This window comes from Cryptomeria japonica, chromosome 3 (genome assembly GCF_030272615.1).
Source record: "Cryptomeria japonica chromosome 3, Sugi_1.0, whole genome shotgun sequence".
Classification (NCBI taxonomy): Eukaryota; Viridiplantae; Streptophyta; class Pinopsida; order Cupressales; family Cupressaceae; genus Cryptomeria; species Cryptomeria japonica.
In genome coordinates, this window is record NC_081407.1 from 323,146,231 (window position 1) to 323,159,550 (window position 13,320).

General features: G+C 37.9%; 1 protein-coding gene across 2 annotated transcripts in view; it reads left to right on the forward strand.

Annotated features, from left to right (window-relative positions):
- Positions 1–568: 568 nt before the first annotated feature.
- Positions 569–13,320, forward strand: part of LOC131035954 (uncharacterized) — a 176,000-nt gene continuing 163,248 nt past the window's right edge. Inside the window, exons 1-2 of one of the 2 annotated variants that reach the window (XM_057967742.1) lie at positions 569–816; positions 965–1,015. In XM_057967742.1, the coding sequence (XP_057823725.1) occupies positions 587–816; positions 965–1,015 (281 nt within the window). In that variant the 5' untranslated portion in view covers positions 569–586. The remainder of the gene's footprint in view (positions 817–964; positions 1,016–13,320) is intronic. The other variant, XM_057967743.1, reaches the window with a different exon arrangement.

The window sequence follows — 13,320 nt, forward strand, 5'->3', positions numbered from 1 at the left end:
AAGAGAATCTTTGAGTTTTTAAGTGTGCGAGTTTCCGTCCCTAGATCATTTTCAAAAAAGGAAACTAACAAGAGACTTTGTTCTTTCATGGACACTTTACTTTCCAAAATAATTAGTTTAAGTATTACTGCAAGTTTTTAAGTTATTTAAAATAAGGGAAAAGTCTGTTCTTAAAAGAAAATTAGATAGAATTGGTTCTGAAAAAAAAGAACCAAGTTGTTGTTGTACTTTTAATTAGTGTAAAGTTAGTAGGTAGAAGAAAGTAGAATAAGTGCAATAGAAAGGGGGAACCTTTCCTTATAATTAGGAGGGAGCGTATTTTGCCTTCTAAGAGATATTATCCGGAGTGTTGTCGTGAAACACTCTTTTTGTAACCCTTTACAAGTTTACAAAATTTTTACCCAACAAATCTTAATGATTTTAAATTCCCTCTCTAATCCTCTACTCTATAAATGGTTCAGAAATTTAATATCTTAAATTTATCAAATTAAAATTAAAATCGATCAAATCCACTCAAAATAATATTATATTAATATATGTCCACTTTTTGTATACTTAGTAGTGAACAGCCCGGTTTCAGAAAAAGATGCTGAAATGGCCAGGAAAATGTAGGCGTGAAATTAAGGCTTTTGAGCTGCCTCTTAAACAGGGAAACTCGTTAAAACGAGATAGCAGAATATCCATAAAATTATCACAAAGTCGCACACAGAGAGGCAGAACAATTATAGCCAAGATGAACGCGAGCGAAGTAGCATTAGGAATTGTATTGACTTCTCTTTCTGCCGCCTTATTCACTTTTGTATTTGCTGGTTTCTCGTGAGTTACAAATTCAACTCTCTATTTAAAGATTAAAAAAATCCCAAACTTTTGTAGTCCATAAAATTGGGAAGAGTTATTAGTATTTTTAATTTATACAGTCAATTGAAGGTTATTTATTTATTTCAAAAGTATTTGTGCATCTCAGGCTCATCAGCTGTTGCAAGAGGTTTACTGGGTTAACATGGCATATCAAATTGTAATTGAAGTGAATAGAATTTTGATACTTTTTGCCATTTTTTTATAACCTCTATTTCTTTGTTTATTTTCTAAGGATCTGAAGTTTAGCATCTCATAAATTAAAGACATCAGTTTTTCACAGTTCATGATATAGTATTTTTATGATGTTTGGGGATTTGACTGTATGGATTTTTTTCTGTCAACATTTGACTTATATTCGATGATTAATTCTCTTCTTTGGCTCTTACTTTTCCATGATGAATCAAATGAGTGTGATCTAATATTTTGACAAAAAAAAGTTAACGCAGTCAAACTTGGAAGCATTAAAGGAAAATTCTATAAATCATTCCAAAAGAACCTGGAAATTAAGTGAAAACTTAGCTTCTATATAGTTCTGATGAATTTTGATTCTTTCATATAAGTTATAAATTCATTTGACAAATAATAATTCTTGCACTCCGTAAATTGTTATGAGGGGATTTCTGGGTAAGCTACTTTAACAATTGTTATCAAGGTTATTCAGATGAATTTGTAAATTCAAGTAAAGGGAATTGGATTTTCATGTTTAATTGAGTTACAAATTCTTATATTATTCAGAAAATTTAAAGCTTTTGCAGGCCCTGAATTGCTGCCACAGTGCTTTTTGAAAAAAAATCACATAAAAGTTTGCTGTCCATATTATTCTGATGAATTTGTAATTCAATGAAAGTAAATGGAATTTTGATGCTTAGTAAATTAGAATTTCTTTTATTTATTTGCTTAAAGATTATGAACTTTTACAGTCCATATATTATTTTCAATCTATATTATTCAGACGAATCAATACAAAGTATTTGATCTTTTCATGCTTTCTCACAAGCTACACATTCCTTTATTTGTCTATTTGTTTTCAAGTTTTCAAGCTTTTGCAGTCCCTAAATTGTTGTTAGAGGCATAGTTCCATGGAGTTTCCCAATGGGGGACAAGTTTCGGGGATGGAGAAACCAAGGGCCTAAATTTGGAGATTGTGAGGGAACGGCGGTGGAGGGCGGTGTTAAAATACATATAGTATTTGTAAAATGTAATGTCCCCTTTTGTAAATGCCCTAGTTTTTTGCCCTAAAATCACAAGGAAATGGAATGGACGAACATTAACTTAACCATATGATATACCTAATTTATTGATGGAATTCACCATAGGGAAGCTAGGATAAAACGACTTGATAGGGTGCCCAAGAGATCCTCGACCTTGGGCCCAAGAGGGGATATAGCATCCCTTTTGTCCTCATGTGGCCCTTTGCCATCCATATAAGGTGGTGTACCTAGTGAGGAGTCCTATAACCATTTCCCCTTCATCATGCCATCCTATTCCATTCCTTATGATTGGGTTCCTTAGCCTATTGATCAACCATGATAGATGCTTGAGGTGCATTGCAATAAGGTGTCTTGAGAATCCTTCCCTCCTAAGCCCAAGGGCAGAGGACTCCTTGCACCCCCTTGAGCTCATGGGACCACGAGTCAACCACCATGAGGTGGCGTACTTTAGAAGAGGATCTCATCGCTGTTTCCCCTCCTTGTAATCCCTTAGTATCCCTATCATGGCTGATTGTAGCATTTAGACAAGTATATAAAGAATACACATTGTTGACTATATTCCATATAGTATAATATATTTGTTTGCATTCATATTATTCTTTATTTGGGTAGTTATATAGAATTACTTCATGTCGCCCACCCCAAGAATTACTATACCGTACTAGATCTCTAGTGTAATGCTCAATCACTGTATGCTCATTTATATCATAACTGTTCTTATTTGATCCATTTACCTGCCTTTCTCCCTGAAAGATGAGCTCCCACATATATACCTCTTCCTTTTATAACCCATTGAACCTCTTCTTGAAGGGAGGCGATCTGTAGCAAGAAGTTGGCCTTGTTTTGTTTACCGAGCTGGTTTTCATAAGGTTTTTAAATTTAAATGCTTTATTAGGAAGTCGGCCAAGGTTATTTTAATTTTATTTGCCTAATCGCTGCTCTCCTTACCAAGGTTAGCCTTAATTGTATAGTGATTGCCCTTGCATTTGTTTTGTTAAAACTCTAGGTCGGCCCTCTCCATTTATTTGCCACCACCGAGATTTAATCACTATTTAAGGCTGCGATTTAGTTTTGAAAAGGCTATGATTCATATATATTTTGCCCTAGTTTCAGGTGGGATCTGGCAGTCCACCTTTCTCAAGATTGCTTGTCATCAAGCAATGATAGTTTTAACCAAATCTTGTTCAATGTGAGGATCCCTAAACCAATCCCTAGATCTCCTTGTGATATATTTAGCTTCTGCTGTGCCACTCTGATATTATCACAAGGCATATATCTCTATCTTTAATTCAGTTATCTCAACTAAGACAAGTTTTCTCTCGTCAAATGTAATCGTAAGAATTGTATTGGTTGGTCCTATGGATATTTCTTCGAGACAAATCAAGGGTGAACTTCCTATATATTGAGGAGAGGATTAAAAGCATGAGACCCATCTATGACCTTAAATGCAATGTTCTTTCCTGAATAAATTCGTATCTCTTTTGTTTCACTCTTGTTATTCTCATATTCTAGATCAACCAAAAATAGAATTTTCATGATGATAGGAATATGTTTACAGTAATCATAGATATTCACGTAGTAAACATGCCAAATACAGAGCATATGCAGAAAAACACGAAGCATACACACATGGATATATGCAAACATGGAGCATACTCACAAATACACGTATTTTTGGACTCCTCATTGACTAGAATGCATCCATTGATTTATCTTTATCCTACAGGCTGGCGCGATCATACTTTGATACCATTTGTAATGTCCCCTTTAGTAAATGCCCTAGTTTTTGCCCTAAAACCACAATTCCAAGTGAAACAAGAAATGGAATACAGGAACATTAACTTAATCATATGATATAGCTAATTTATTGATGAAATTCAACCAAAGAGAAGCTAGGATAAGGTGACTTGATAGGGTGCCTAAGAGATCCTCTACCCTAGGCCCAAGAGCGGATATACCATCCCTCTTGGCCTCATGTGGTCCTTTGCGATCCATATGAGGTGGTGTACCTGGTGAGGTGTCCTATAACCGTTTCCCCTTCATCATACCATCCTATTCCATTCCTTATGATTGGGCACCTTAGCCTATTAATCAACCATGATAGAGGGTTGAGATGCATTGCAATAGGGTGTCCCTAGAATCCTTCCCTCCTAAGCCCAAGGGTAGAGCACTCCTTGCACCCCTTTGGCCTCATGGGACCACCGATCAACCACCATGAGGTGGCTGTTAGGAATTGCATGCAGAAAATATCAATTATACTCAGATAAAATATTAAACACAGGAATGAAAAACACATAAATAATAACAGGGAAGAGACAATATTTAATGTGGTTCACCCAATCTCGGGCTACATCCTCTAAACAGAGAGTCCAATATTATTATCTAGTAAATCAAAATCGATTACAACCAACAATCCCCTTACAACTCAATACCGCTGCAAAATGCTACAAAATTCTCTACTGAAAACCCTAACCCTTAGCCTTTTTATCAAGACTTATGCTGGTTACAAAATTAGGGTTACATGTCAGCCAATAGAAAAATAACACCTGACGCTTTTATAAATAATAAAAGTTTTTTGGCTTCGCGGGGCATTGCCCCTCGACCCCACCCTGTATCGCGGGAGCGCGCTAGGGGCGCTGCCCCTTGACCCAATCTTAGGGGCGCTACCCCCAAACCCCCGTTGAATAATATGGGGGGAAACCGCGCCGATAGAAGTAGGGAAAATTTAACCTCCGAGTGTGATTAGGCTCCATATAACAACTATCTCTCACTTGGAGATTGATCGGACTCCACAACATATCATCTCCCACTTGGAGACTGTCATAACACCGTTGACCCTATAGCTCCCACTGGAATGAAACACCCTGGACTTTGCTGTTTTGTTTTTATTGTTTTCAGTCTTGAAGACCAACCGAAGTTGAAGAGGAGCTCAACTTCTCTCTTGTCACTGCCTTTGTAAGCATATCTGCTGGATTTTCATTTGTATGTATCTTTTCCAGCCTTAATTGTCCATCATCCAACACTAACCAAATGAAGTGATACCTCAACTGTATGTGTTTTGTCTTTGAATGCAAGGCAAAATTCTTTGCAAGATGGATGGCACTTTGACTGTCGGTAAATAAATAATTGTTAGCCTGTCTTTTGCCCAATTCTTCCATGAAAGATTGCAACCATATCATCTCTTTGCTTGCCTTTGTTGCAGCTACATACTCTGCCTCTGTGGTGGATAAAGCATCCACCTTTTGCAACCTGGAGATCCAACTCACCACTGTCCCACCTACAATTAGACATAACCTGTATTGCTCCGCCTGGTATCAATATCCCCTGCCAAATCTGAGTCTACATAACCTGCTAAATCAGTATTAGAGCCCCCAAAACATAAATGTTTATTGGATGTACCTCTCAAATACCTGAGAACCCATTTTACTGCATTCCAATGCTCCAATCCTGGATTACTCATATACTTGCTTACAACTCCAACAACATGTGCAATATCGGGTCTCGTGCATACCATGGCGTACATTAAACTTCCTATAGCTGAAGCATATGGTACCTTGGACATTTTGTCTTTCTCCTCTTGTGTCTTTGAACACACCTCCTTAGTCAATTTTAGATGACTAGGCAAAGGTGTGCTTACAGCTTTTGCATTCTCCATATGGAATCTCTGCAACACCTTTTCAATATAATCAACCTGAGATAGAGTCAATTTTTTTTTTCTGCCTATCTCTGCAAATTTTCATACCAAGGATTTGTTTTGCTGGCCCCAAATCCTTCATAGCAAAAGATTGTAATGTCCCCTTTTCCGCTCTAGTTTGTTTTGGGGATTGTTGGCCAATCCCGAGACCCGTTGGTCAGTTAGAGGCAGAATTAGGGTTTCCTATTTTCTAGGAGGATGCTTTGGCAGTTTTGGTGGCTTGCATGTTGGAGTTTTATAGTTCTGATTCTGGATTCCTTCTGGGTTTTCAGATAGCTTCATGATGGTGTGACATGCAATTGAATATGAGGACTTTTCTCCAAACTTACTATTTTTAGTAAGTGGGGGTGAAGACAACTTTTTTTCCTGGTTTTTTTTTGGTTTTTAGAGAGCCTCACAATGGTGTGACATGCAAACGAACCTGAAGACTTTTCTGGACTTACTCTTTTTAGTAAGTTGCGACGACTGCTCAGAATGTGGTTAAAATCACTTTGGAAACACTTACTATTTTTAGCAGTATGCTATTTTTAGTAAGTGCTATTTTAGGAGCACTATTTTTAGCAGGGGTTCAGCAAGCCAGTTAAGATGGCTATTTTCGGCAGGTCAGTTTGAGCAGTTTGTCTTCTAGCATTTTTGGAGCTTATTTTGGGGGATTTATGCTTGAGGAAAAATATTTTACAAGTGAATTATTTTTAAGGCATGATGGACGCTTTAGAAAGAAATATGTTAATTTTATGAAATAATTCACTTAATTTCCTTGGATGCCATATCTCACTTTATGAATATTTCATAAAGTATATTTGCTACCTTGAGGGGGTCGATTTGAAGAATTAAGAATTATTTTTTACTTATGTTGAGTGGGCATCCCTTTTGAAGAAAATACATGATTTAAAATAAAGACAAATATTATTTTTGCTTGGGCGACCAAATTGGATGTAATTTCATTTCATTTCATGGCAATTTGGAGGGAGTTGAATTTGAATTTGGAGCTTCAAAAAGTTATAAATAAGAGTGTTGGGCTCTTGTTTTTGGTATCCGTTATTACTTTGATAACGAAGTGCTGCCAAAATGCTGTCAGACTCTTACTTCAAGGAATGCATACCTCCTAGTGCCTTAGTTTTGTGCTTGAGAGATAGCGCCTATTTGAATGTATGATTGTTTCTCATCCGGAGGAGCAAATTGGACTCAATATGGTGAAGATTTGTGTGGATTTTTGAGTGTTTTTGTTGCTGGTCATGGAGTGTGCTAAAGTAGATTCTTGGTCGCAGGTCTCAGTGTGTCATTCTTCTCGTTCTGGGTATTTCTTCTATCTCTCTTTGTGGTTTTGATGATTCATTTTGTGAGTTTGTAGAGTCTAAAATGGTGTTTGGGATTTTTTATTTTTGCAAAATCGTACCCTAGCTGGCCGTACCATGTGGTTGAGTGCTTTGGGATGCATGCATAAATTATTGGGGTCAATTTGCCATGTTTTGTTGTCCTAGGATTGATCGCCTACCTCCTAGTGATCATATGCTTTCAGTTTCATGTCATTTGGTTAAGAATTGGGCGAATTGTGAGTGTTTTAGTGGGATTTGGTGTTGTTGTTCTGTGTGTTTTCAGTGTGCTGGGAGTATATCAGATTTAGTGATTTTCCGATTTGGAGTGTCTTCTTGTGTGGGTTCTTTGGTGTGGAGAGAAAGATCTTGGTAATTGTTTGCAACTGTTGGTTCTTTATTCTTATCTTCTATGATTCATATTGTAATGCTGGTAGTAGTACTAATAGCAATTTCTATCGATCTTTCTTAGACCCATTGCAAAGTGGAAGAGGTTGGCCTTTCCGCCTATCTTTGGGATAGTGATTTCTCTTAATTTGTAATTCATATTGTGCATTGTAAAGCTGGTTAGTAGTATTAACAACTATCTAATTGGATTATTGCTCTTAGTCCCACTACATAAGTGAAAGAGGCTGGCTTTGCCGTCTACTTTGAATATTGGAATATTGCCCTCCCGCTGCATAAGCCGTAGAGTTGATTTGTAATTTCATTCCTAGTCCTCACACTGGATAAGCAGTTGAGTGATTGCTACTTCAGTTTCTTGGCTTGTCCTTGGCTGGTTTACCGCCAAGTGATCTTTCAGTATTCTCATTATCCCGCTGAAAAGTGGAAGGGGCTGGCTTGCCGCCCAAGCATTGTAATCAATTTCAGTTTCTTACATCTAATGATCACCTCAACATTGTATGCTCTTGTAATATCCCTTGCCCAAACTGACTGATTTTGGCTCAAGGAATATTGTCAAACATTTTGTATGGTGTCTTTCTGTATTCTGATTTTTGTATTTCAGATTGTTTGATACACTTTGAAAGTTGCCAAGAAATTTAGGAAGTTCACCAATGATGTTGACAATACCTCTTACAATGAACTAGTATGCGAGTGCAGTTCTTTTTGGTATTTTTAAGGCATATACATGAAAACTAGATATGGAATGCATACCTATAGCCAACTGACATTTCGACAAACAACTGGCATGCAACTATTATGCTGATCATATATGCTATTAAAAGGACATTTCGTCAAACAAATGGTATGCAACATATATCTTCTTTATTGAATTCATTCCTAAGTACAATGCTGCTATGGATTTGCCAAGACTAATTGGCTTACAAAAAGACTACATCAATGCCAAATCTGATTCTACGTTATCACTTACAACAGCAAAATTATATGCCTAATATTTCAATACTAGCTACTAATAGTTGCAAGAGGAACCTGATAATAGTGATGCTTAATGATGGAGATGAAAGTTGCAATCGGAATCAAGCAAAATACTGTAGCGCGACACTGTTCACGCGCACTGTAGCGCACTGTTCATGCGCACTGTAGCAGCAAGAACAAACTTGCAATCTGCTCTTAAAACCTTGAATAATTTGTTGATAATCTCTCCCAACAAGAATGATATAACTCCATGTGCCAAAGAAGGATGATTCACAACCAATTATAAATGTTCTCCAACAATAAACTTCAAACCCTTGTAGAAAACTTCACCAATTTGCACAAATGAAAGAACTGAAGTATTCTTTCCCACAACTGTAATAATTCAGGTGTTATTTCACACCTTCAAAATTACTATTAATAGGAAGTTTTCGTTTCCTATGATCAAAGAAGAAAATTGCGAAAGCCCTAGGCTCCACAATAAAAATCAATCAAAATACTATTCATCAACTGGATGCTGAGAATGAACTCTTGCCTTTCCTTTTATTCTTTCCTTAAGAGAGCTCAAACACCTTCCTGGCCAATGTGGGATAAAAGATTTATTCCCACATTAAATTATTCACTTAACGCACTTTATTATATTAAAGTGACTTTATTATTATAAAGTTACTTTAGAACTTTATAATAATATTAAAATATTAAATAAATCACTTAAGTCACTTAAACTTTAATATCTCTTGATGTACTTGTCTGATTGCTAAACCGTCTGAGCCAGGAGTCGACTCTCCCTGTTCTCCATGTGATTGGATGCCTGTCTAAAAATAGAAACCTTGAATAGTGACTTACTATAAATAGTAAGTATGTGGAACTGAGTCTAGAAATAGCTGCAAAGGCCCAATCAAGGTTGACACTGCCAATAAGCTCTGCTCAGGTGTCTTTCTATTAATAGGAACCCTGACTCTCCCAAAATAGTAACTTACTATAAATAGTAAGTGTGCCAATCTGAGTCAAAAAACCTGTGCAAAGGCCAAAACCTAAATCCAGCTGAAGAGTAATGTCTCTAATCACCAAGTAACTGCCACACGAGGCCCTCTATCAATAATTATTAGCCTACGAGGGTCAAACGATAGGCTAATTCTTACAAACTCTGATGCTCGCAAAATGGGGACATTACAGTCCGCCCTCCCTGAAATTGCTTGTCCCCAAGCAATCTCCACTGCAAAGAAACTCCAATCCTCGGGAGGCCCAAAAGGAGAATTGTGAAATGTCCCACACATCCTTAACCGACTCTTGTAGCACCAACATAAACATAGTTGCGCACAATATTCCTGGATCCCAAACCCGGAATGGAAGTCTGCCAAGCCTAATACCCTCTGACTTCCTCTGCGCTACTCTGATCTCAACTTCACCATGCCAGAAGTGGTGAAGCCAACCAATGGGACCCATCCAATACACTGTGCCAAACCTGTCGCCTCCTGGATCCCAAAACAACTGAACCCCACATCCATTCGCCATATAGAGATAAAAATATCCGGAAGTGTCTATAACACAATATCTCTCTACAACTCTCGGTAAACTCCCATGGATGTGATAACTAACCAAACCATCATGCCCACTGACACCATAGTCATCCTGTAACCATGTACCCATAAGAAAACTTTGTGACATAGAAGTAGCAAACCCTGTTGGATACATATCAGCATGATGTATAACTGACAGCTGTCCCTGCAAGTAATCCCCCATAAACTGCTGAGTCGGGCGCTCGCAACTGCTAATCCCATCTTCTGAAGATGATGAATACCCATCCCACAAAGGATGGCATCTCGGAGCCAATCCACATGGATGCATCATCAAGTGCTCTGTGTGTGGATCAAAAGAAAAATGATGAGCACTCCTCACTGTGTAGTCGCGGTAAAATGCTCCAACCTCTGTCAATGGCTCATCACTAACAACACTTGAATCGAGCAGCTGATCCCTTTGATTCTAAAAAACAACAAGCTGGCATCCAAAATCAGCTGCATGGGATGAAGTGACTGATTTGCTTCCAGGAGATGGAAACAAATCAACATGGGAGCCATACTCCCAACTAGATGACACTCTGCAAATGCCCTGTGAGGACGGAGTAGCGTTGTGTACTACCACACAATTCTCAAGAGAATCCACCATTGTGACACAAGAGCTACCAGTAAACTGTCCTGCATCAACTGTCACAGTACTGACCTCAGGAGAACTTGATGCAACTAGTGGTTCTCTACTGCTCTCAACCAAGGTACTCATCCCAGCTGAAACTTTCGTACCTATATCTGTGATAGATGTAACCACATCCTCACTACAACCAGTGGATATAAAATCCTCATCAACTGCCTCTATATATAACTGTACTATATCTGCTGTTGGTGGAGACTGTGCCAAACTCAACTCCTCGGTAAGCTTCTCAATCTGTAACTGTGACTCTTGAAGAGCCAACTCGGCACTCTGCAATGAGTCCATAGTCACCTCAAGCTCATGAGTGAGCTCATCGACTTGCTCCTCCTTTCCCTTCAATGCATCATAACAAATGCAATCCCACTCGAGAAGAAAATCCCTGTCCGCAAGTAGTTTTAGGTAATTTTGTTTCATCATTCCAATTGCTTCTCGAAGTGCATGTATCTCTGCAAGGGAAAAACCACTATCACCATGCTCATCTGTCAAAGGAGTACTCCAACCATAGGTAGCCAACATCTGACGAGCAACATCAAAATGCTCAATGGTTGTGGCAATCATATTGTCATTCACTTTTAGTTGCCCAACCAAATGATGAGGATTCTGTAGCTTATGACCCCCATACAAGTTTTCCGATTCACAATATGCACTATGATATGAGGCTGATTCGTCATCACTCACTACATGATAAGCAGCATCATGTGTGCTTTCATCCATGCACACCTCAACATCTAAGGTACTGCTGCTTTGTACCTCAAAGGATGGCTCAACTGATAAGGTAGAAGTTGCTGGTATGACAGTATCCTCACACACCTCCACTCTCAAAGTAACTGCATGCCCATCCAAAGCACGATCTTGGGATTCCATATCAACATATGAATCTTCTAGCTTGTTTTCAAAGGTCTGATCTGGAAAATCAGACTCACCATGACATGAATCCTCCACATACAATGCATCATTAGTACCCAATTTCTGAGTACTTTCATGTGACAATTCAATAGGATCATTTTGCACATGTGAAAACACTGCTGTCTCATGCTCATGCAAAGTTTCATCATCGCTGTCATGAAAATCAGAAGTAGCCTCTATATTAGAAACTTCTTGAGTCACCTCTTGCAAGGATGATGTAGATAAATCATTACCCAAAGCTGTGCTAGTGTCTTCTTGAATCAAATCAGCATGTCTATCAAATTCATCATATAAATTTCTGCATACTTCATAGGAATTTGAAGATACCAAATCATTTTGATGAAGAGTTGTATCATCCTTATGTGTAGATTCTCTATCCATTTCATGTGTAAACAATTCATGAGCTATAGTGTGATATTTCTTCCTTGCAAACTCTGTCTTATGGCAAAGACTCGGGTGCAAATCCATGTAACTCATGAAAGGAAGTTCCTTCTTATTTTTTTGAGGAAGAGTGCTATACTCCTTAAACATGCTAATCACTTCTTCTTCTTTGTTTTGTGGTGTTCGACCTTTGCTGGTAGGAAGTGAATTGAATCTTTTAGGCAACCCAAACTTTGAAAGCGTTTGCTCTAAACGCAACAACTCTCGGCTGAGCTTGTATTGTGATTGTTCAAGTTCTTTCAGTGCTTGTTTATCGCTGAACAATGTTGTCATGTAGCCCATTTTCACTACCCAACTGAAAATCAAATCAAAACTGATTTGTACACGGATGATTTTCCCACCAATTGAATGCAACCATCACCCAACAGGTTGGCAGGAAACCGCTCTGATACCACTGTAATATCCCTTGCCCAAACTGACTGATTTTGGCTCAAGGAATATTGTCAAACACTTTGTATGCTGTCTTTCTCTATTCTGATTTTTGTATTTCAGATTGTTTGATACACTTTGAAAGTTGCCAAGAAATTTAGGAAGTTCACCAATGATGTTGACAATACCTCTTACAATGAACTAGTATGCGTGTGCAGTTCTTTTTGGTATTTTTAATGCATATACATGAAAACTAGATATGGAATGCATACCTACAGCCAACTGACATTTCAACAACCAACTGGCATGCAACTATTATGCTGATCATATATGCTATTAAAAGGACATTTTGTCAAACAAATGGTATGCAACATATATCTTCTTTATTGAATTCATTCCTAAGTACAATGCTGCTATGGATTTACCAAGACTAATTGGCTTACAAAAAGACTACATCAATGCCAAATCTGATTCTAAGTTATCACTTACAACAGCAAAATTATATGCCTAATATTTCAATACTAGCTACTAATAGTTGCAAGAGGAACCTGATAATAGTGATGCTTAATGATGGAGATGACAGTTGCAATCGGAATCAAGCAAAATACTGTAGCGCGGCACTGTTCACGCGCACTGTTCATGCGCACTGTAGCAGCAAGAACAAACTTGCAATCTGCTCTTAAAACCTTGAATAATTTGTTGATAATCTCTCCCAACAAGAATGATATAACTCCATGTGCCAAAGAAGGATGATTCACAACCAATTATAAATGTTCTCCAACAATAAACTTCAAACCCTTGTAGAAAACTTCACTTACAACAGCAAAATTATATGCCTAATATTTCAATACTAGCTACTAATAGTTGCAAGAGGAACCTGATAATAGTGATGCTTAATGATGGAGATGACAGTTGCAATCGGAATCAAGCAAAATACTGTAGCGCGGCA